Source organism: Crocuta crocuta, unplaced genomic scaffold (assembly GCF_008692635.1).
Source record: "Crocuta crocuta isolate KB4526 unplaced genomic scaffold, BGI_CrCroc_1.0 scaffold580, whole genome shotgun sequence".
In the NCBI taxonomy this organism is placed as follows: domain Eukaryota; kingdom Metazoa; phylum Chordata; class Mammalia; order Carnivora; family Hyaenidae; genus Crocuta; species Crocuta crocuta.
The window spans coordinates 4,698,734-4,724,794 of NW_027527940.1; the positions used below are offsets into that span (position 1 = coordinate 4,698,734).

The 26,061-nt window shown below is 33.2% G+C and overlaps 1 protein-coding gene and 1 long non-coding RNA gene across 4 annotated transcripts in view; one reads left to right on the forward strand and one right to left on the reverse strand.

Annotated features, from left to right (window-relative positions):
* The window catches only part of LOC144221796 (uncharacterized), a 59,993-nt gene extending 42,489 nt beyond the window's left edge, over positions 1 to 17,504 (forward strand). Inside the window, exons 3-6 of the long non-coding RNA XR_013332179.1 lie at positions 11,130 to 11,192; positions 13,818 to 13,975; positions 16,953 to 17,080; positions 17,329 to 17,504. This is a non-coding gene — a long non-coding RNA (uncharacterized LOC144221796). The remainder of the gene's footprint in view (positions 1 to 11,129; positions 11,193 to 13,817; positions 13,976 to 16,952; positions 17,081 to 17,328) is intronic.
* STAG1 (STAG1 cohesin complex component) overlaps positions 1 to 26,061 on the reverse strand; it is a 422,866-nt gene that overhangs the window by 176,116 nt on the left and 220,689 nt on the right. For all 3 annotated transcript variants that reach the window (XM_077752340.1, XM_077752338.1, XM_077752339.1), the window contains exon 6: positions 9,971 to 10,047. In XM_077752340.1, the coding sequence (XP_077608466.1) occupies positions 9,971 to 10,047 (77 nt within the window). The remainder of the gene's footprint in view (positions 1 to 9,970; positions 10,048 to 26,061) is intronic.

Sequence of the window (26,061 nt, forward strand, 5' to 3'; positions counted from 1 at the left end):
GCAAGGGTAACACAGAGCCAACCAAAAAGGTCCAGTAGAAAGCAGTTTCTCCAAACACATTCAGATAACTACAAGGGGAGAAATTTTTATGTACAAAATATAATATACCTAGGATTTATACTGTATGCACTGTTCACATCTCTAATTTTGTATTATCTGTATACTGCGGTGAACACTAGTACATATAAAGATGAGAGAAGATCTTAAGAAGTTGTCCTAGGTAACAGACCTCTAGGGTTCTAGTTCTTGGATTGTAAAGTCCATGTATTCTTGACTCTATAATGGAGCTTCACCTAGTTTACTATAGGAACCATGGAGGACAGAAGGGTTACCTGGTGATTGCTCTTTCAAGGAAGAACATTAGAGTTCTGCTAACAAATGTACAGACAAGCAACTAATGGAAAAGTTTATTTTGGAAGTTTTGGGGCCACTGATGGGGGAAAAACAGTAAAAGGGTACCAAGTCTCAGCAATAAGAGCCAGCAACAAAAAGTACAAAATTTAGAGCCCCTGAGATGAGAACAAGAATCCACTGCAAGTTTAAGTCCACTGCAAGGCAGAGCTCATTCAGCTGACAGATGTAGAAGATTAACTACCTAATCCCTAAACATTTGATATTTGGTAACCCAATTTGGTCACAAACTATAGATAGCTGAAGAGATAAAACATTCTTTTAAGAGTAAATCCAAAAGACGAGCACCTAGGTGGCTCAGTTGCCTAAGCATCTGACACTGGATCACAGCATGATCTCAGGGTTCAGGAGTTTTGAGCCCCACATTGGGCTCTCTGCTGTCAGCACAGAGCCTGCTTCAGATCCTCTGTCTCCCTCTTTCTGCCCCTCCCCTGCTCGCTCACTGTTTCAAAAATAAACATTAAAATAAAAAAAAACCAACCAAAAACAAGCAAAAAGAATTGTTTAACTCAGATACACACACACACACTCACTCACCTATTTTTGGTTAAACTGGCTTTTGGTTACCTAATTTCAACGTAATTGCCTAAAGATATATACTATGACTGCTTAAAATGGTGATGTGTAAACGCTTACTTGGAGAAAGTATCCATCCACCCACTATCCATCTATTCATGTATTTACTGAGTAATAAATATGCTTCAGGCCCTATGCCAGGTTCGTGACATACAAAGATGAACACAACAAGGATCTTCTTCTAAGAACTTCTACTTTATTTTTTTCCAGCCTTACTGAGATTTAATTGATACATAACGCTGTAAATTTAAGGTATAAAAGAAGCTGATTTGATATATATTGCAAAATGATTTAACATCATAGCATCAGCATAACACATCCTATCACATTACATTACTCACTTCTTATTTTTTGGTAAGAACATTTAAGATTTACTCTCTTAACTTTCTTGTATGCAATATAGTACTATTAACTATAATCACCATGCTTTACATGAGATCCTCAGAACTTATTCAATTTATACAACTAGAAGTTTATAGCCTTGGCTAACTTCTTCCCATTTCCCCCCATCTTTCAGAGAACTTCTACTTTCATTGAAAAGAAGGACACATAAAAAATAAACAAAAAATTAAGTACAATGATAGGAACACAGTACTACTTAGGAAGAAATGTCAATACTCTGCAGACGCAACTGGGTAGGGGAAACAGGGTCAATGGTGTTCTAAGCAATAATATTAGCAAATGCCTATAAAACAAAGCTACACCAATGAGATTACAGAACTACTTTAAGTCTGCCAATCTAAACCAGATTTTGTGGTGATAACCAAGAGAAAAGATGGGGTGGGGCCAGTTCATAGGGAGTCTTCCTCATATAAAGTCTTCATTAAAATAAAGCCAAGATGGAGGTAATGGGTGGGCACTGAAAATTTTTGAGCAAGTAAGTATCATGAACAGAAGTGAACCTTAAAAAATATTTCTGGTTCCACTGTGGAGAATAATTGAAGGTAAATGTGAAGGAAATGAGGCAAGCAAACTTCCTGCTGCCAAGAGATCCAAAAACAAAGGGGGCAGGACAGAGAGCACCTAACTAAGGTACTAATGATAATGATGGACCAATAGAAGAGATGTGATATATACTCAAATACTGATAAAATAAAATCTACTGAAGTAAGTGACTATCGAACAAAAATGACTCATTTCTGGTTTGAATTACTAGTGGGTTTATTCACGACTAGAAACAAAAATGAGCTGTTTGCTCCTGACTCTCTGTAGGAAGAATAACTCTTTTGTTCAGAGATGCTTAATTACTATGTCCCATAGATAGGAGACTCATACCCTTTAATTCATCAACAACTGATACAGATAATCCTATTTCCAGACCTCAGGTCACACTGGTTTCTATACTCAAAATGAGTAAAAATTTTCAGAAACATATCATCAATGGATATTAAAACCACTGAGTGGCAAGCTGAGTGGCATAGATGTATGCCAATTATTTGATAGTTGTAAATGGAAAAGCATTTTTACAAAAAGATTCAATGGTGATCACAGTAAACATGTGACTATTTGTAGCAACCTACCTGGACAACCTGATATTACATATACTACCTACAGTGACATAATATGCAGTACAGAGCATCACCTATGAAATTTCCTTGCAAAAAAATGTATAATTGTAATCTAATAGTCATTAGACCTAACTTTCAATTACAAAATACAAGAGATTTAGGTATCTGTTAAATGATGCCATGAGGAAAAAATTAGAAGAACAAAAATATGGAATGTTTTACAAGACAACTGTGCTGTGGTCAACTAAAAGTTAATCCCATATGAAGAAAAAATATGTGGAGGAACGGTTTTAAATTTTGGAAAAGTACTGACAACAAAACAATCAAATGCAACATATAAAACAGTGTGCGCTCTAAGCCATATTGGCTTCTTTGTTGTCTCTAATATCCTAGGTATATTTCTGTATCAGGGCCATTTGCATAGTTGAAATTTTCTCTACCCCTAGGCAGAGCCATAGTTGCTCGATGACCTCCTTCAGGTCTTTACTTAAGGTCACATTCTTAGAGAGGTTCTCCTGGCCATCCTATTTAAATTCACTCTTCCACTCCCAATCTCTTCCGCCCTTCTCTGCTTTATTTTTCTGCATTTATGACAGTAAATGCTAGGCATTTACTGTCATTTGTCATACTATGATATTTTGCTTATGTATTTTCTTCACTGGCTGATTCTCTCTACTCATTCACAGATCTTCACAAACATTTCATTCAGTAAATGATCTATCAATAACGGAAAAAAAAGTTTACAAAATTCAAAATTTTGATTGCCTCTCAGGAGAAGCACCGGAATGGGAGAGTGGAGCAACACATAGATATTTGGGTAGGATTAGCAGTATTTCAGTTCTTCAGTTGTGGGTGGTAGATTTACACATATATATTACATATATATATATAACATATATTCTTTTGGGTGTATTAAATGACACATAATTACATTAAAAGAGTACATTAAAACATGTTTGAAACTATCGACATTAACATCCTTGAAAATACCATTTCCTGAAATTACTAGGAGAAATTCCACATTCTGGGGTATCATTATCTAAACTATCAGAAATGTTATAGTCAGTATTTAAGATGCAAAATCACATCTGTGAATTTGTGTATCACAGTGATTGGAAGAGTTTTTCATTTTTACTTTTCCTCAAAAAGTCAGAATGCATAAAAACTGTGTGTCAAGGGAAGAACAACAAAAAGACAAATTACTTATCTTTGGAAAGATCCAATGGAAAACATTTTTATAAAACAAAATTCTGAGTGGCCTAAATAAAACTGATTATTAAATATACTGTTTGAACTTTTAAGTTAAATAGCCATAAAGAATTAATTATTTAGACAGATTATTTTGGCTGACTGCCATAATGCTCTTTACTATCAGACCTCTGCTAATTAAACCTAAGATAACTCTTCCTATTCTGGCAAACCTCAGCCTTAAAGTATCAGGAAATTCAACTGGTATATATACACCAATTGAAGAAATAAGGCAAAAATACATTTAGAAAGAAAAATTCTACAAGTCAATGCTACAAAAATTTTGTTGTAGTTTTCAAACCCCTATCTTATCTTTATTATCTCTATTATCTGAGACATTGTCTAGTATGCTTAGGAACACAAAAATGTTTTGGGGATGGCTTATTTATAAGTATTAAATACAACAGGAGCACCTGGCTGGCTCAGTTGGTAGAGTGTGAGACTTAATCCTGGGGTTGTAGCTTCAAGCTAAACAATGGGTATAGAAATTACTTTAAAAAATCAAATAAAATCTTAAAAAAATATATATACAATTACCATAATCTGTATTTTCCAGTTTTGTATCTGTTTCCTCGTTTTAGGGCTAAGTAACTTGTGATGCTTCTCATAAAATTTAATTCACCCTATAGGATCTCACGGAGTCTTATATTTCACAACTACTGAATGTGTCAAGGTATTACTGCTATTAGTTTACAATGCTTTTCCCTCATTCAGAACATGAACTCATTTTCTAGAGCTATAACCTTATCTCTAAATACACAGTTCCTAACACAAATGTTATGTTCAATAAATGTTTACTGAAAAACACAAAAATAAATTCTGTATAAATTTCAAAGACTAAATAGTTCATTTAATGGTTGTTAAAAGTCATACAAAATCAATAAAAGATACAGAGGTTTTTTTTAAAGTTTATTTATTTTGAGAGAGTGCACATGAGAGGGGGAGGGGAGGGGAAAGAGGGAGAGAGAAAAAGAATCCCAAGCAGACTCCATGCTTAGCATGGAGCCAAACTTGGGGTTTGATCCCATGAGATCACAACCTGAGCCTAAATCAGAAGTCGGATGCTTAACAAACTGCACCATCCAGGTGCCCCAAGATACAGAATTTTTAATACCTAGCTTTAGCTAGATAATTTAAAAGGTGTCCATAATGACTAGCAAATATAAATGTGGTTCATTTACATCGCCATAAAGTATTGTATAGATATATTTTATTTATTTTATTTTTTAGAGAGAGAAACAGTGAGCAGGGGAGAGAGGCAGAGGGAGATAAAGGGTGAATCTTAAGCAGGCTCCAAGCTCAGCAGAGAGCCAGATACAGGGTTGGATCCCACAAGCCTGAGGTCATGACCTAAGCCAAAATCAAGAGTCAGATGCTAAACCAACTAAGCCATCCAGGCACCCCTTTCAATATATTTTAAAACTTAAAAATAAAAGTCTTGAAATGTCCAGGGTGTAATTACAACTTCAATACATAGCTCATCATGACTAATCTAATTCAGGTGTGGATTTAAGCCAATAGAAATGTTACTGTTGGCTTATGATGATCTCATTTAAGCATTTCTCATAATGAGAGCTGATGTTTCAAACAGTATAATGGAATGGCTTAACTCCAAAAAGATTTAATATATATCAACAGAATAACTGGTCCTTTCAAAAAGATACTAATTTAATTCCGTAACTTATTTGGTCAGTCATAAAACATCTGGCAAAATAAATAGCTAGAAATTTATTATATGATTGAAGGTGTCTAAGTGGAGAGAGTACAAGTGTTACTTGAGTGATCCTTTCCCCAGCTACTTCAGGTTACAGACTTGCAGTTGTATACTAGGCAGAATACAGTAGGGGTTATGAGTATGAATTTAGGAGCTAGATGATCTGAGTTTAATTCATTTACTAAGTGGTGGGACCTCAGGCAAGTTTCTTAACACTCTTTGTCTCCATTTTCTCATCTGTAAAATGGAGATAATAATAATATAAGAGATCTATCTCATAACGATTTGTATTATTAGATATATGTAAAGAATATACAACAGTGGCTGGCACATAGTAAGCATAAGTATTTGGTATTATTATCAAACAACATTGTTTCTTCAGGTCTCCAACCTATTTTGTCCTTTTTTACATTACAAAAGATTACAATTTCTTGACTCTTCATGAGTTCTTCCTATGTGATTATTCCTTTTCTGGGCACTTCTCACCTCCAACTTTGCTTCCTTTCTTTAATATTCTATTTACCTTCCTCAATGTGAAGCAGATTCCAAAGTGATATATACAATACAAACTGAGTGGTATACTGCAAGAAAATATTAAAACTGCTCTTTAGTTTTAATTAAATTTAGAAATAAATTATTACTAATATTTAATACATAGAATAAGTTTTGTATGCCCTCACTAGATCCATACTTGAGACTGTTGTATCACAAAGCATATCTGAGGTATCCCAAGAGAAGAATAAGAAGAGTTCAATGCTCAAGGGGGTTAGTATTATAACACTTATGTTAGTATTATGACACTCTTTACAGGTTTATTCATTTTGTAGGTTGCATATCACCAATGCAATGGATTTAAATATATTTTAAAATATTTATTTTTAATTCTTCACAAAATAGAAACAGATTTTGGGGAAAAAAAACAGAAAAATCTGAGTATGTAATCACAAATGAATTATAATAAATATGGAGGCACTAACCCTGCTTATATAAGCTTATCTTATACCACTATTAAAGTTAAAGCCATGATGATCTAATGACATCTGACAAGAAACTGATCTAGCAGTGTCTGCATTTAATTCTATAAACAAACATATGCTGTAAACCACACTGTAATATAAGAAATGAGAACTATATACTCAGTCTTCTGATTACCAAAGATAGAAGGAAAGAAACCTTTTGTCTATTTTTTATCAGATATTTAGAAAATAGGCTTCGTTCAGAACTAAGGTAATTACCAAGTAGTTACTTCTGTTATTTAAAGCTAGATTGAGACTTTTAATTTACAACAGAAAGACTTAAGGATAACAGACAATATCCATTTTAGGGTGAGTTAACCAACATAATTTTATTAGATATTCAATTTCATCTTTTTAAAATTTTTTTACTGATCCATTTATTCTTTCTATCATGATTTGGATTTTCTTATAGATATGGGTTAGGATTGACCATTTATATGCTTTACAACTATTTTCATTGTTATCTATCTTTTTAAATTACTAAACTAACATTCTATTTCTGTACTGACTTTCTGAATGGGTCTAAGACAGGAGATATGCTGACTATGAAATCACATACTCATACATTCTGGTATATAAGAGCTATTTTAGAAAGTTACTTTTAATTAATAAACTGGAATGCTGTTGATATACATGACTCCTAGGAGCAAGATTTAGGTTTATATCAGGTAGTTATTTCTTAAGTACTCTCCCTACAAGGTTAAGAACTCCTCCACCCTTTTGAGAAGAAGCATGGGGTAGAGGGAGAGGAGAGGAGAATAATTTTTTAGTTTTATCATAGGTATTCATTATAAAGACAATAAACTAAAAAGTGTTTTATTGATGGAATATAAAATAAAAAATCAGACTTTCTAAATTTTACCAAAAAAAACAATTGACTGGAGTACCTGTTGGTTCAGTCTGTTGAGTGTCCCACTTCAGCTCAGGTTATGATCTCACAGTTCATCAGTTTGAGCCCCCCATTTTGGGATCTCTGTTGTCAGCACAGAGCCCACTTCAGATTCTCTGTTTCCTTTTCTCGCTCTCTGCCCCTCCCTCATGCATTCGCGCTTGTTCCCTCTTTCTCAAAAATAAACAAACAGTAAAAAAAAAAAAACACAGTTCACCAAAACTAACCTCCCTCTACCCCCAGGGGACTAATGGCCTATAGAGTATTCTGAAAAACAAAAATAGTAAAATACGAACATTTAACAATATGTAGGCATTTAAATGTAGTTTCTTGCGAAAATGCTTAATGATAAAATGAATGGCCTTAGAAAATAATATATAATTCTAATTTAAATGAATATATTCTAATAATAAAACTGTTAGCTATACTGTCAAATAGGACAAAACAAAGAAATGTTTTTTTAAAGAATATTTTCTATTATTCACTTGTTACATTTAACTAATTATCAGTTTTGATAACAGTTCAGTATTCTTCTAATACCTGAATATTTGTCAATATTCACAGGAATATTTTCTTAGATACATCATGATCTTCATTTTGCTAAATTCCTCATCTTCCCCTACTTATCTCAATATCTTAGTATAGAGCACTGATAACCTTGTTTTGAATTTTCAATGTATTTCTGCTTGTTCTTGATATTCCTGTATGAAGACTTTTTTTCTCAAAATCTCTTCCAAACTTTGTTGTGCACTGGAGTCATCTGGTAACCTTTTAAAACCCCTATGCCCTGGTTTCATGCCTTAAAAATTAAATAAGAAAATCTGGGGATGAGGGAGAGAGCCAGGCATCAGTTTCTAAATATACCCAGGTGATATTAATATGCAGCAAAGTTTGGGATCTACTGTCTTAAGCTCTTATAAATGCACTGAAGGTCCACGACACATACTACTTTTTAATCTGTGACCTCAATCACTTGTGTTGCAAGCCTGGCATGGTGGTTAGTACAGTAGTTGATAAGCAAACCTACTACTTGCACCTTATTCTGGCTTGGTTATCTTCTATTTGCCACATATAAACTCACGAAGTTATAATAAAAATCTTAGGTTTAAATGAAAAGTAATTTTAGAAAATTATTTAAGAATCCAGAAATTTTTGAATTTGAGAAGTTAACATGTGCATACATTTTATATTCCATCACAACCCAAGAGAATCTGGGGCAGGACCCTGTAATCAAGAACATTAATATTTCACCAGAAATACATACAAATATTCACAATGGCTGATAAAATAAAAATCACAATTAATAGCCTCAGGTACATTAGGGCTTGGTTTTGCCACCATTAAATTGAGGAAGAAAAGTCCTTTGGAATTTCAGAATGTTTTGGATTGCAGAAATGAAGACAAGTGATTACGGACATATAGACACACAGATCACAAAGAAGGTCTCCCCTCCCTCCCATAGAATGTGACTAAATAGTCTGAAAGTCACTGACAGAATGTTTCTGTAAAGATGCATACAACAGTGTTTTGGTGTCTGCCACTAGAGTAAAGGTGAACATCTGATGAGAAAGATATATATTGTGTGACGGGTGTTTGTTTTACCATGCATTTGTAGTACTTTCTCAGTTAAATCTAAAAAGCCTGAGAATTAAATATAAATATTCCTACTACTACAAGTTAAAAAAAAAAAAAAGTTGGAGCCCATGCACTGACAGCGTGGATCTGGGAAAATAAACTTTCTTATTAGTGTTTAAAGTCAAGAAAAGGGAATATCAACAAAAAACAGAAATCTTATTTAAATCAAAACACAGTATGTTAAAACTAGAATTGATGGTGGCATAGAGCATGACATCAAATGAGTTCACCATAAACAGAAACAAAATTGTGAAAGTGTTTCCACACTTACAATCAGCATAAAGCTGATTAATTAGTGAGGACTAGCCCAGAAAACACAGATTGTTTTCCTTTTAAGAAAACACATATTCTATGTGAAAATCAGAATGTTCTCAAGTAGAATGCTCCAAATAGAAGCTTAAGTTTTACACAAACATACAAAAATGGAGTAAGGCGTAGAGAAGTAAGGAGAGATGCACATAAAATAATTTCAGGAATTCTGGATTATATGAAGTTAAGCAGACAGTTTGTCCATCGGGATATCTAGGAACCTTAAATAAGATAATGTGCTTTGACAATCTCTGAAGACGTATAATATGCAGCCACTCACACTTATTTGACTTCCTAATCCTTTTTTCTTTAAAGCATTTAATATGACTAATTCCACAGAACATAAAACTATTGGAGATACATTTATAAATTTGGGAACTTTAGATGGTCTTCAAGAATGAATGTCCAGAATCAACTTCTACTTCACAGCACTAATTTTATTATACTTATCAGTTACCAGTCATTATTACCTCCATGCAATGTAATGAAATCCCCAAAGACCAGTAACTCTGGAATTAGTAGCATGGATTCTTATATAAACGAGAAAATAGAGTATCTTCTCTTAAAATAAACACTAAATCAAAATAAAACTTAAAATATACATATATATTCACCATTTTAAAAATATATGTAGGCAACCTGTATAAATATTGAAATGCTATACCTCATCAAATTCTTCAGTCATTTTTCTGATGATTTCTGCATTCTGCATATTTCGAAACATCTCTATTCTCACAGTACCTGTGGAACAACAGATTTTATAGTTAATCTTTTTCTATCCCATGCTAAACATTCAATTTAATCTAATCACTGTTTGAAAATTTTATGTGAAAGGTTTTGGGGTTTTTTCCCTCCCCCAAGCTCCTACCTAAAGAAATCCCTTGTTTAAGAACTTCAAAGTTCTTTAGACATTTTTTTAAATCCCTGAATATTCTGCAAATAAATATGAGGAGAAAAAAATGAGAAGAGTGTTGGGGCAGGAGAAGACAAAAACCAATACATTTATATTGTAGAGAGGAACCTAAGGATTGACTGGTGCTATCCAGACATATAGCTGGTATTCTTTATCATCAGAATATTCTTCTATAAATTAAAACTAATCTAATTAACAGCTGTCAGCTAAATCTGTTTTCTCTTAACAGAGAAAAATAGCTCTGTAACTTCAACGTAAGTTTCAAACAAAAAAAAGTTAACCCCTTTCTCATTCTTTAGTACTACTTTATATTAGCTATATAATTTTAATCTCAAATATGTCTATATAAATATTACCACTCTTATAATAATAGTAAAAGTAGTTTATATCAAAGAGTTGCATTAAAAATTAACATAATTTAAATAAAATAAAATAAGGTTCAAAATCAACCTTGAGTACAGAGAATACTGGACTAATAATTACATAAGGTTTAGTTTCAACTCTATACATGTAAATATTCAAGTTAAAAATCACAAGAATAAGACTCAATGAATCAATAAGAAAATATATCCTCTGACAGGTTTCCTGCCAGTGATTAGCAGCTCCAATTAAATCACATTTAAGAATATAAGAGGGAAAAGTCTCTAAAGTGTATTGTACTCTTACAGGAAGGAGCATGCAACAGCTGACAGCCACTAAAAGTCATCAAAGTGTACTGTTTATTCAGAGTCCCAATGAAAGACTACAGTATCACATCTGGCATATCAACCTTAATTTGACTTAATTCTTATTAATCTGTAAAATGAAAAAAAATGAGATCCTCATATTTTTAATCACAACCATTTCTAAGCATGTTTTAGTATGCTTGATGTAGTTCTACTTGATGTACAGCTCTCTTGTTCATTTTCAGGATACTGAATTCATTAAGTACTACGAACAGGTATCACCCTACATCCAGCTGTAGACATGACAAGTAAGTTTACTCTAATAAAATTACTAAGCAAGCAAAAGAAGTAAAATTAGATTTTTAAGTTATTAAACATGAGAAGAATTAGTTGTTCTTGGAGAGATGGAAACATATTATGTTTTGCTATGGAGTGTCATTAAATAGCTATATGCATTTCTCAAAGTCATCTATCTGTCCACTTAAAATGTGCACATTTTAATATATGGAAATTCTACCTTGAAAATATTCATTTTTAAAGAACCAAAAAATGGGAAAATGCTAATTATACAAGTTCACTAAAAAGCTACACGTGCTGTTAATTATTAAATAATGTTCTGTTTTATTTCCATGATTCATATGGCAGTTTTCATATACAGTAGAGCCTTAACTATAATTACAATGGACTAGCAAGTTAGTTCAAAAGGGAGGACTATTTTGCTGCATTAATTTAATACTGTAATCTGAAACAGAACAAAACAGTAACTAGCATTAGAAACAATAGAAAAACCAGTCTCATGCTTAGCATCTTAAAAAATGACTACCTTATTTAGGAGCGCGTGGTGACTCAGCTGGTTAAGCATCTTGACTTTTGATTTCGACTTAGGTCATGCTCTCACGGTTCATGGGCTCGAGCCCCGTGTGGGACTCTGCGTTGGCAGCACAGAGCCTACTTGGGCATTTTCTCTCTCCTCTCTCTGCCCCTTCTCTACTCACTCTCTCAATCTCTCTCTCTCAAAATAAACAAATTTCTAAAAAAGTATAACTACCACATATAAGTAACAATTACTAATAAAATAAAATCAGATGTTTAAAGCTATAATTTTGAAAATGAATGGAAGCCTGTCACTGGGATTTTTTTAAAGAATAAATCCTGCTGCTGCCACAATAACTATTCAATACATAGGCCTATTTACTTACTACTTTCTAACTGTTCATTCTTCTTCCATTAGTTCCCACAACTCTACTGAAACTGCTTCCTCATACCTAGTATCTGCTAATTGTTACATCAAACAGTCTTTCATTAGTAATACCCTATATATTCTATTGAAAACCTTTGCCCATTATATTAGTTTCTATTAACACTGTATCCTTGTACTGTATTCTCTAATGGCTTACTTTGATTTCTTTCACTCTCAGTCATTTACCTGAATAAATACAGGTAATTTTCAAAGTTCTGTCCTACACATTTTTCTTTGTCCCCCTCTACATATTCTAATCTGGATATGGCCCACATCTAGCTTACCTACTAGAGAAAAGAATGGCAAAGATTACAGCTAATTAATCTTTGTATTCTCTCCAGTTCCTTGAAATATGCCTAACATCTTAAGTCTTCTCTCTACTATTTTAAGCTTTCTTTCACAATGGATAGCTAATAAAAATTAAAGATCTGAAATAATTCAGATTCACAGAAACAGAAATATATGAAAATAAAGAATAAAAATAAAATAGAGTATCTTCCACTCCTTGAAACATTACCTGTGAGAATCTTCAAATAATCTACTAACATACATATTTTATATTAAAAAATAAAATACTGTTGGAGCAAGCCCTATTGACAGGATTATACTTCTAATGAAGATAAAGTAAGACTTTCAAAGTTGTCATTTTTAACTATGAATAATTCCAGAAATAGAGTAACATCAAAAAGCTACTATCATTTAAATTTTATCAAACTGCTGGAGAGAGATACAATTGCTACGGTATGCAATTTGGCAAGTGTTTACCAAAATTACAAATTTGCATACTCCTTGGCCTGGATATTGTACTCACTGCAAAGCATCCATAAACTCACATGTGAAATAATGAATGTACAAGGTTATTCCCTGAACGCTGTTTGTGATAACAAAAGGAAAAATACATATACCGGTAAATAAGATTCTGATTAAAAACTAAAAGTGTTGATGATAATGACAATGATGGTGGTGGCAGCTAACACTTAGATGCTCACTATCTGGCAGGCATTGATCTAATAAATAAGCCCTAATAAATAAGTTTACACATTTAATTTTCACAACAATACCTATGAAGAATGTACTGTTTTTCTCTCATTTTACAGAAGAGAAAATTGAGGCACCAAGAGATTTAGCAACTTGCAAAAGGGGTTTAAAGGGGTTTCCCAGTAGCAGGTTCAGGTCTATATGCAGACAGTCTGGCTACGGAGGGTCCATGACTAACCACAACTTTTAACTGACTAAAAACAAGAATCCATGCCAAAAAGAATAAAGCTGTCTATGCTTGACATGGAAAGGTCTGTAGGATATATTCACAAGTGAAAAAGGAATATACATATATACATTTGATTATATATGACTTAAAATATTTCTGTAAAGATACACAAATAACTGGCAAAATTGGTTGCCTCCGGGAAAGAGAAATATGTGGTTGAGGTTTAGGGATATAATGCAGGTATTATTTTGCATATCATTTGCATTTCCTGAAATTTGAACTATACAAATGTATTCCTCAAAATAAGGAATGAATACATTTCAAATAAAAAGTAAAATGTTAAAACTAAAGTGAAAGACAGACCGCGATTAATCTTTGCCTGTAAAGCATTTGTGTGGTCACTACCAATACACACTCATTAGAGGATAGGCTAAGAATGCTTCACAAAAGTTTGCCAAAAACGTGAAATTTTGTTTTTCTTACCAGGCTATTATAGAACACAAGAAATGGAATTGAAAAGCAATATGAAAACAAGGCTGAAGAACATATCCTTGGCAAAATTAGTAATATGGACAACACTGAAAAGAAACTGTAATTGTGGTTACAGCAACCACAACATTTAGCAGAACCCCCGTTAAGTCATGGTACGGTCACTTAAAATCTTTGGCATTAGACATAGTAAGGTTTAAATCTCAGCACCACCATTTACTAAGCTATAGGGCAGTGAAAAGATCAATTGTTTTCTATAAAACTCAGATTTCTAATCTTTAAAATGGTGAGAATACCAATGCAGGGATTTGTTTTGTTCAATGCTGTAATTCCTAGTACCTAAAATAGTGCTTAGTAACATAAAGAGACTGAAAAAAAAAATGTTTGTTAAACAAATGACTAAGGATGAGAGGAAAACAAAATAAGGTAACAAGTGTAAAGAACTTAGTATTATGCTTGGAGCACGTCAGATGCAAGATGCATGGAAGATGCTCACCTTCTTTGAGCATTCCTTTTTTGAAAGTCCATCCTGCCCACTTGGAGGGAAGCTAAAATCTCTAGTTTTTGAGCTCTACTGAAAGCCAAATTCCTAACTGGGCATGCTGCCAGGTTAATGCCATTTGAAGAATGAAACCAGTCATCTGTTATTCCAGAACCAGGCAAAGTCAGCAGTTCTCTAACCACCCAGACCAAAGCTTCCACTTCCAGACACTAACCATCTCTTTCTAAAATGATTAGAACTCACCATAAAGATGAGTGAAGGTGATAAAGAAGTCACTGTCAAACCAGCAGGAACCCACAAATTCTTATCCCCCATTTATATAAAACCCATGGTTTAGAACACTGTCTCACCTCATCCTCTTCATTTTGGATTCTACCCTTCCTCTATTCTATGATGGAATAGAATCTATCCAGAACTCTAGCCTTGTTTGTATCCTTCCAACTAGGTATAGACGCAGACAGAAGAGAAGACTGAAAGCAGACAGAACTTTCTTAGCAGTAAATCAATTATCCAAATACAACAAAAAGCCCTTCTGGGTTTATACCTTCTATGACACTAACATTCTGGTTCCCTCAAATTACTGAACCTAGCTCCCCTAAATTACTAAACCAAACAAATTACTGGTGTAATATACAACACTGCCTAAGAGCACTTAACAGAGAGCCTTCCTAAGAGCTTTCTTACTGTTCCATGCATGAAACAGCTTTCTTTTTTAAAGCTTTTCTTTTAAAGAGGATTATAGTCTTAATAAATAAACTCTAATCTGGTGATGGACCAGAGATAATGCAGGCATATGACTGGACAAATTTTTCTAGTCTCATCTTGTTTCATTTTTACTTTAATAGACAGTAGGCTGTACATCAAAATAAAGTGAGGAAAGACTGAAAAAAATATGGATAATTTACTAGACAAAATCTAAGTCAGAAAAGGTGAGGAAATGCTGAGGCCACTAAAACTTGAGAAGTATTTACTAAGGAAACACTGCATCCCAGAATACAGAATTTAACAGTTACCTAAGACTGCAGTGACTGTGTACCTATAAGAGTCTTTCTCAAGATTTGAGGAGAGGTAATGGAGAAAGATGAAAAGACAGTTACTTTGGTTGCTTTTAAATGATCATTTGAAGCTTAATTCTGAAGCTTGGTTTAGCCATGCTAGTATAGCCCAGGGACAAAAGCAAACATTGTCTTATAAGAGCTGTAATATTTCAAACTACTTTCACCAAATCTTCAACAACTATTAAAATATCCTCAGGGGCGCCTGGGTGGTTAAGTGCCCGACTTTGGTTCAGGTCATAACCTCACAGTTCATGGGTTCGAGTCCACATCAGGCTCTGGGCTGAAGGCTCAGAGCCTGGAGCCTGCTTCCAATTCTCTGTCTCCTTTCTCTGCTCCTCTTTTGCTTGTGGGCTCTCTCTCACTCGCTTGCTCTCTCTCAAAAATAAAATAAACATTAAAAAAGTTTTTTAAATATCCTCATCTTCAGTCCACATAAGAGTTAAAGGAAAGCGCGATGAGAAAAATAAATACACTTTTCAAAATGTCCATCTGCTACCTCAGGCATACTACTAATATTAATATGATTCAAGAGAAGCAGGGCTTCTTAATCTATGGCACATGGATTCCTAAATATCTATGGACCTTTCGAAACTGTATGAAAATTTAGGTCTATGCAACATTTGTGGAGAAAGACCCAAATTTGCAGGATACTACTAAAGGAATTTGAGAACATAAAAAGGTAACAACTGCATATTAGAGGAAAAATATTAGCCACAGATTTTTAGTCTTAGGGAACTGAAGACAAAAATTAAATGGTAGCAGCAAAGAGTATCTCTAAAGAAGAATTACCCTTCACAGCATGGTATAGAAAAGCAAAGACTACAGACTGGAAGATACAGGGAAGAAAATGCTGAATTATGTTTCTTTCTAATAAATTAGACTGTGAGTAAAATGGTTATCATCTAAGGAGACCAGGCTTTGTCTCCAAGTAGCAAAGAAAAAGAGCAAAAGAAACTTTCCCATAATGTTTTAAGAATCCATAAATTAAAGAGTGAAAATTTGTATTTATCAAGTACCTTGTTTATAGACAGCACTACATATATGACTCCAGTTATATAATATATAATTTCAGATTTAATATTTGAGATAATTTAGGATTATTTTGTATTTTCCTATCAAAGTGAATATAAATGATCAAGTCATACTCTTTAAGCTGTACTTCAAAGGTGCGTTACTACAAGGTCCCAAATAATACAAAAGTATACTTTTGTAAAGTCTCACGATATTTTTATTTGCCACTAAGACTTTCTCAACACATCTTTCTCTAGAACACCACTTTTTTCTATTTCATTGAACTTTTATGTATATGACTAAAGAGGGTAAAAAAAACTACGTGGTTGGGCTTAATAAGAGTCTCAAAGAACTTTCCTTAAACTGAATTCCCCAGTACTTTAAAAAATACATATTTTTTAAATTTTAGAATAGTTTTTGACTGACATAAAAGTTACATAGTACAAAATGTTCCCATAAACACCAAAACAAGTTTCTCTTATTGTTAATATCTCGTGTTAATATTGTACGTTTGTCACAGCTAATAAGCAGATATTAATAACATTTTTGTTTTTCCCCTAGATTCAATGAGATAAAGTGACATACATGACTACAAGTTTAAGGTGTACAGCATCATGGTTTGATTTACATATATTGGAAAAGATTATCACAACAGGTTTAGTTAATATCCATCATTTCTTATAGATATAGTAAGTAATTTTTCCTTGTGAAGTGAACTCTGAGGATCTACTCTCTTAACAACTTTCCTATATATGATACAGCAGTATTTACAGTGGTTAATTACTTGCACTGCATCCCTAGTACTTATTTATCTAGTAACTAGAAGTTTGTACCTTTTGACCACCTTCCTCGAATTCCTTCTCCCCTCTACCTGATATTAACTAAAAGTCATATTCAGGTTTTCTTATTTTAACCTAATATCTTTTTTCTGTTCCAGGATCTCACCCAGAATACCACAAAAGGTGGTAGTTGTCATGTCTCCTTAGGGTACTCTACACTGTGACAGTTTCTGACTTATTCTTGAACACTATAATGGTGCAAGGAGCATAAGAAGCAGTCAGGCAGTTTACAAAATGTCTGTCAATCTGGGTTTGTGTGATGGTTTTCTTATGGTTAGATATGGTGTATAGGTTTTTGAAAGATCAAAGAGATAAAGTGCTATTGTAATTGTACTGAAACAAAAGTACTCTTTAATCATGTACTTATTAATCATGATCATGTAACTGAGGTAAATTTGTCAGGTTTCTCTAAGGTACAAGTTATACTTTTCCCCTTTTCCCATACTATATTCTTTGGAAGGAAGTCACTGTACAGCCCACACCTAAAGGTGTAAGGAGTTATGCTTTATTTTCTTGAAGTTTATATATGTATGTACATAAATTACTATGAATTCTTCTATATGAAAGATTTGTCTATTACTGTCCTTTTTTTTTAATTTTTAAAAATGGTTTGTTTGTTTTTTAATTTCGAGAGACAGGGATAGAGCACCGTGGTAGAGGGGCAGAGAGAGAGGGAGACACAGAATCTGAAGCAGGCTCCAGGCTCTGAGCTGTCAGTACAGAGCCTGACACGGGGCTCAAGCTCACAAACCGCAATATCATAACCTGAGCCAAAGTCAGCTGCTTAACTGACGGAGCCACTCAGGCGCCCCTCATTGCATTCTTCCTAAAAGAGCACCTGAATATGTCTACATTTAAAAGTTCTTCCAAAAACAGAAGAATGAGAAATTAAGACTTTTAAATAGTGCCAAGAGATTAGAAGTCCATGAAAGTAGAAATTGTAACAATATGAAAGATAAATATGCAACATATGTCCAAAGTGCAGAAGATTCAAAATTATGACTTACATTGACACACACACACACACACACAATTATCCAAATGAATAAATCATTTTAAGTTGATATATAAACGTTCTGATTATGCTAGTGCTATAAACAATACTATTTATATAAATAGTTTTCTTGAAATACTAATGAAAACATGAAAACCATTTTGAAAAGCACCTAAAACCTTTAGGATAAAAACAAACTAAAAGCAGAAACCAAAATACAGAAAGACCACTAAACTCACTTTTTCTCTGAATATATTTACTGACCGTATAATGCACAAGCTGTGACTTCTGAGGTGAAGGGTCTAAAAGAAACTCTTTTATGAAGTGGGGGCTCAAACGACTTTATTTGTAAGATAAAGTTAAAACAGCAGTAAATCTAAAACTTCATACTCTGAGGTCTATCAAGAAAGCTTTTTTAAAAAAAGTTTACTTAGTTATTTTGAGAGAGAAAGCTAGCAAGCTCAAGAGCAGGGGAGGGGCAGAGAAAGAGGTAAAGAGAAAGAGAATCCCCAAGTAGGCTCCACACTGTCAGCACAAGCCTAATGCGTTGCTCAGTCCCACAAATCATAAGATCATGACTGAACCATAATTAATAGACACTTAACCAACTGAGCCACCCAAGTGTCCCAAGAAACCTTTTCATAATACTGTGTAGGAGACAGATACCTGGGAGGTAGCAGTCAAACACTGGTGCTCTGACAAATATCCTAAATTCACTTAATCTGATCCAGATAACTTCAAACTTTATTTAGGTGTATATAGTCCTCAATTTGTAGTACTCTTGGGCTAAATGCTAAATCTTCTCTAGAAGAATGTACCTTTATCCTAGGCTTCAAATAAATTTGAGAGAAAATGTAGACCTTAGAATAAAAAGTTAACTAAACACTCCAAGAAGAAAGGTGACATGCAAAGGAACAAGCAAAAAAAGACTGCAGAAACAGACTCACAAAGACTTAAAGTATCAGAATTACCAGATATAGATTGTAAAAAAAATTCACCATATTAAAAAAGGAAAATACAGGACTGAATGAATATCCACAGAAAATAATTCCATGGACTTTGAGCCACATAACTGTAACTTCTAGAAATACAGTAACTGAAATAGCCTGGCACAAATTTTAAAAAAAGTAAATAAACTGGAAGACAAAAGAAATATTATACAGGAAGGAGTACAGGAATTCAAAAATGGTAAAAGGTACATAGAAAACAATATGCAAAGTTTAAACAAAGTTACTGAGGGAAAAAAGAAATAAAATAAGAAGCAGCAATATTTTAAAAGACAACTAATAAAAGACACCAATCTAAACAAATATTTTCTACACCTAGAACATAATATAGTCAGACTGTAAAATTTAAGCTTTGGGAAAAACAAGTATTGAAAAAAAGGAAAATACTATTACTAGTTCTCAACAACAATATAAGCCAGAAGACAGTAAAATGTCTTCAATGTGCTATAGAAAAAAAACTGCCAACAAAAACAGACACATAGACCAATGGAACAGAATTGAGAACTCAGAAGTGGACCCAAAAGTATACAGCCAACTGATCTTTGACAAAGCAGGAAAGAATACCCAATGGAAAAAAGNGAAATAAAAGCAGGCACTCAAAGAGAAAAAAAAAACAATAAAAAGGAATTTATATCCTTAAAAAAAAAAAGAAAAGAAAAAGAACTGCCAATATTATATGATATATAATCATATATACATTCATAATATACTTTCAGAATATCAAAATATACTTTCAGAAATAAAGACGAGTTAAATAAGTCTTCAGAAAAAGTCCAACAGAGTTTATAGAATCTCTGATAGAAGATAAATGGAATTTCTAAATGATGCACTTTATGCAGAAGTGATTTCAGATATATATGACATTAAAAAAAGAACAAACACAATGGTATGTATAAAGGTAAAACTAAAAAAAATTACTTTCTTTAAATAAGAATGACTATGGGAAAACCAAATAGATTTAATTTACAACACAGGAAGGAAGTAAATGGAATTATAGCTCTAGGTCCTGGTACTTTCTAGGAAAAGGGTAAAAGTAGTAATTACATTTTAGATTTTGTTACATTAATTATAGTTTTTACAATCTTTACGGTAACCATTAAATGCATGCAAAGAGTACAAAAATGTCCAAAAAAGTAGAGCGAGGAAAATGAATTCTTTTGAATTCAAAGAATCTAAAGGCAAGAAAGAAAAAGCAAAACAAGCAAACAAAAATACACAGAGCCGTCAGGACAAAGAACAAACACTGGTTTGATATAAATCCAAACATCTACTGTTTACATTAAATGTAAAAAGAATTAAGTGATACAGTTAAAAGAAAAATAGTTTTCTCACGAATAAAACAATATGATCCATTTATTTACTGTTTATAAAATCCATCAAACCAATAAGGATACAAGAACAATGAAAAGAAAAAACCTGAAAAAGCTGGGCCAGAAAAAAAGCCATAAAAGGAGTTGTGCTGCACTAATATTCAAATAAATAAAATTTTAGGAAAAAGCACTGCCAGACGTAAAGAAGATCATTAAATATAAAATATCTGAGTTATAGAAAATATATGAATATTTCTATGGACCTAATAAACAAAGCAGGTGATGGGGCAGGGAGAGGACATGAAAAAGAGAATGAAGGAAGGGGAAGGCCTTTAAGGAGAAATTAAGAAGAAATATATAAACCTACAATCATGATTTTAAAATACTTTTCTGAGTAACTGCTAGAAAAGTAAATAATAGATTAAAAAGATATGAAATAAGTCAACACAATTATTGAGCAACCTTAACCTAATGGACAAACTGTACTTAAAATATGCATTAAGGGGCGCCTGGGTGGCTCAGTTGATTGAGCATCTGACTTCAGCTCAGGTCATGATTTAACAGCTTGTGGGTTCAAGCTCCACACCAGGCTATGCTGACAGCTCAGAGCCTGGAGCCTGCTTTGGATTCTGTGCCTCCTTCTCTCTTAGCCCCTCCCTTATCTGTGCTCTGTCTCTGTCTGTCTCTCAAAAAAAAAAAAAATAAATGTTTTTAAAAAATGTTTTTAAATGCATAATACAGATTTCAAGCACATGTGAAACACTGGCCAAAACTAACCATAGGACCTTAAAACAAGTCTACACAAAGTAAAAAGGATTAAAACCATATAGATCATTTTCTCTGGTCTCCAATTCAGCTAAGAAGAAATCAATAACAAAAGTTAACCAGAAAATCTCATGTTTGGAAGTTAAGGAGTATGCTTTTAAAATAACCCATGAATCAAAGAAAAAAACAATTAGAAAACACTTTGATGAATTAATGAAAAGGAGTATCACAAGAAGTTATGCACACTAAAAAGAAGGGGCATATTACACCTATTACAAATAATATTAAATGAATTTGAGAATTCAAATGAAATGGATAATTTCCTAGAAATATAGCTTATCAAAAACAAACAAATCTGAATAGTGCTAAATCAGTTAAAGAAACTGAATCAGTAATTTAAACGCTTCAAAAAAAAAAAATTCAGACCCATATGGTTTCAATAGCAAATTCTACCAAATGTTCTGGAAACAATTCCAAACTCAAACACTTCCAGCAAACAAAAAAGGAGGATATTCTCCACAACCTACTTTAAAAGGTTAGCAAAGCCTTGATAATAAAATCTGAGATGGAAAAAATGAAAAAGGAAAATTGCAGGCGTATCTCATTGATGAATACAAATATAAAAATCCCTAAACAAGACATGAGCAAACCAAACCAGGCAATAATTTATAAAATATAACACATCATGATTAAGGTGAATTCATTTGAGAAAGGCATGTTAGATTTAACATTAAAAAATAATTGATACTCTGGGCTCCTGTTTGGCTCAGTCAGTTAGGCATGTGATTCTTGGTTTCAGCTCAGGTCATGATTTCACTATTTGTGAGTTTGAGCCCTGTGCTTCGGATCCTCTGTCTCCCTCTCTCTCTGCCCCTCCCCCTCACTAGCTCGCTCCCGCGCGCGCGCGCGCGCTCTCTCTCTCTCAAGTATAACTAAACGTTAAAAAAAGTGCTACTCAGGAATGAAGAGTGGAGAACTGGGAATGGAAAGAGATATTCAGGAGAAAACAGTGGAGCTTTTTAGGTCCGTTAAACTATTAACTTTGATACTATAATGATGGATATATAACATTACATTTGTACAAATCCACAGAAAGCACAGAGAGAACCCTAATGTAAAGGATGAACTGTAGTTAATAATGTATCAATACTAGTTTATCAACTGTAACAAATGTACCAAACTAATGCAAACATGTTAATAATAGAGGAAACTTGGGGGATAGAGAGGAAAGGAGAGTAAATGGGAATTCTCCATAATTTTGGGTTAATTTTTTTGTAAACCTAAAACTCATCTAAAAATAGTCTACTTTAAAAAAAGACACTATTTATAATAATTTTTAAATGTTTAAGTCCAAAAACAGATTTTAATAACAGATGTATAAAACCCTTACAGTCATACACAAAAATACCCTCTAAAAGACTGAAAACAATAAAGATGTAAATAAATGGAGAAATATATGCAATGATCATGAATTTGAAGACTTCATTTTATAAAGATGTAAATTCACCCCTCCTTATATAGAGAGCAGTAGTTCTCAACCTTTGTTTCTCACTCCCCACACATAGGAACAACTGAAGTTTGGGGTGGAGTGTGACTGACATTTAGGAATAGAAGTCAGAGATGCCAGAGATGCTGCTAAAATATTCTACAATACAGGAAAGCTCCCCACAACAATTAAGTATCCAGCCCCAAATGTCAAAAATTATGGAGACTGAGAAATTTGTTATACTCTACAAATTAAATATAATTTCAATCAAAACTCAATGAAGTTTTCTTTATAGAACTTGACAATTTAATTCTAAAATAAATATACATGAGAATACAAAAAGACAAGATATTTCTACAACCACTTCAGAGAACAATCTGGCATTACCTGGAAAAGCCACATCTCTTATATCCCAGCAATTTCACTTCTCAGTATACAAACTATAGCATCTTGTATATATGGACATTGAATTAATATGTAACAAAGACAGCTTACAGTAGCTGTTGATCCTATCCAAAAGCTGGAAACAACCCAATTTCCTTCAAGCATGGAAATTTTAAAATAAAGTACTATATTCCTATCATAAATACTTTAGAGGAGTTCTCACAATATTGGCCCCTGGGGACTTCTAACATTGTCTGCAGACATTTTTGGTTGTCAAAACAGGGGAAAGGGCTGTGGAAGGAGAGACAGGAATGTGTACCTGGCATCTAATGGGTAGAGGCCAGATATACTATTAAACATTCTAAAATACAGAGAAAAGCCCACCAACTAAAGAACTGTTTGCTTTATATCAATGAAAATAAGTGAAGTATGATATAGGAAACATAAATGAATCTAATAGAAGGAATGTTTGAATAGAAAAAGAGATTAGGTACAGTTAATTATGTACAAAAGAGAACATAGAGTTAATTATCTAAAGAAGAAAGAAAACAAACCTAAACTGTTTTAAGGACAGATCCACTCATGGTAAAACTATAAAGAAAAGAAAGGAAATAATTATCACAAAATAAAAGCAGTATTTATCTCTGTGGAAAATGGAGGTGGTTGTGACAGAGGAGGAGCACACAAGACCTAAGGGAAGGAGTCTTCTGAAGTCCTGACAATGTTATTTTCCTGGAGCTGAGTACTGATTGTACTGGAATCTATAAAATAAATATTATTTAACCTGTACATCTATAGTTTATGTAGCCTTCTGTGTAAATAAGAGGACACAATTAAAAAGGATTTAAGAAAAACAATATCGATCTATATACACTGTGCATGTAAGGAGACAAAGAATTCATTAAAGTAGACTTTGAAACAGTATACTGATTGATATATAATAAACCATAACAATCATCTACTCCTATCTCCTAAAGAGAGTGAGACTGTTAGGATACCAGTAAAAGTAATTTATTTGGGAGAAGATCTCATAGTACTGGTGATGGATTGGGGAAATGAAACAAGTTAAGAAAGGCAGACAATAACAAGTGTGTTATCTAGACAATCACTGCCGTGTATAACTTAAGCCTAATTAAACTCCTTGGGAAACTCTCAAAGTCTGAGTAGGCCATGCACTTCAAAGTTATCTCATCTGAGGGCAAAGGAATTGGGGTATAGTCAGTCACTGGTTAAATTGTGAACTGAGATGCCCCTGGCTACCAAAGCAAACTCATACAGGAACTGTGGGGTATTTTAAATTTTCAAAGGGAAACACAGGAAAATCAAATATTCGTCAAGTATAACAGAGCTATTAGCATGAGGTAATTTACAGTTTCAACATCAGATCATACTTTATTCATTTTGATTATATTCTATCATTGAGTTCTCATAAATACTGCTGGAAAACCAATATAGAACAGAAAAGGAGAATGATTTTAAAGTTTAAGAAGTTGTACAGTGCCCAATGGGTACATATATCCATTAGTAACTAATTATGGTTATTTAAGAATAGCATACAATTTATAAGTTTATTTCAATTCTGTTTATTTTCCCGAATAACTCCTAAGTTGTTAGGACACAAATAAATAGGCTGGAACTAACAACCTCAAAAATGAAGTGGCTACAAACACCATGAAAATATTACTAAAACAATAACTGACCCACAAAATGGGAAAGTTCAGGAAACTCTAGGAGTTAACTATTCCTTAGAAGAAGATCCATAGTAATTCTCTAGCAATCTTGCACTTCTAGAAGACCCTCATGAATTTGGAAGTCCACTGTTAGGCACAAACACTGCAAAATGGAGCCATTACTTGTTTTAATCAATTGAGAAACAAGTTACTTAGAATCCACAAATCACAAGTTTCATAAACATACCCTTTATTAAGTAAAAATAAGCATATCTGTCAATAAAAACTCTTTGTCAATACTCCTGATATATATTTACGAAATGTGTTATATACTGGCATTAGCATACACCCAAATACATATGCCTATAACATACACCATGGCTGTATTAAACAATAATAATATTTAAATATAGGCAAACCCTATCTTTATTTTGGTATACATAATGTCATAAATATATTCCATCAATCTCTGCTGTCTTTGTTGCTTCCTCAAAGTTTATTCCTATGAACTTTATATTGAATACATTCCATTATTGCACACTGAATTAGTCACTATAATCTAAGGATTCCCAGCAGTAAATACAATTCACTCCAGATGCTTCAAATGAAGAGGTTTTAATGAGGACACTACACGTGTGTGGGCAGACTTTAGGAAACAAATAGGAGTGATGATACAACTTAAGACAGCTACAACAGGAAACCAGCAAAATACACTAAACTACAAAATAAAGATGAGAAAGTGGTGAAACTAGAGTCACAAAGAAGAGGGGCTGCCCAGACTTTTTACTCATGACATATTACAATATATCATGTCATTGGAAGGGGTGTCCCTTTAGCTGAACTAACGGAAAGAAAAAAAAAAGGACTGTGTTTTTTTCTTCCCTTCCCTGATTCTCTTCCTTCTTCAGGGGATTGTCCAACATCCTTTTGGTCTTGGTTATTATACAGATGTGGGAAAAAATGAACTGATACAACAGAATACCAATATGGATTTGGGAAAAATTTCAAAACCTGAAGTCCAACACAGAGATCTGAAAACAAGTCTTACCTCCATATATAAATGAGAAATTAGCCTTTGTAATAAAAAAAAAAAAATTCCCCATTTGTCCTATCTTTTGATCTTTCCTATAATGTGCCCACCATGTTAAGGTCTGTAGTAATTTTATTAGTGTTGTTTTAACTTGCCAATCTTTTTGTATATACTTTTATATATTT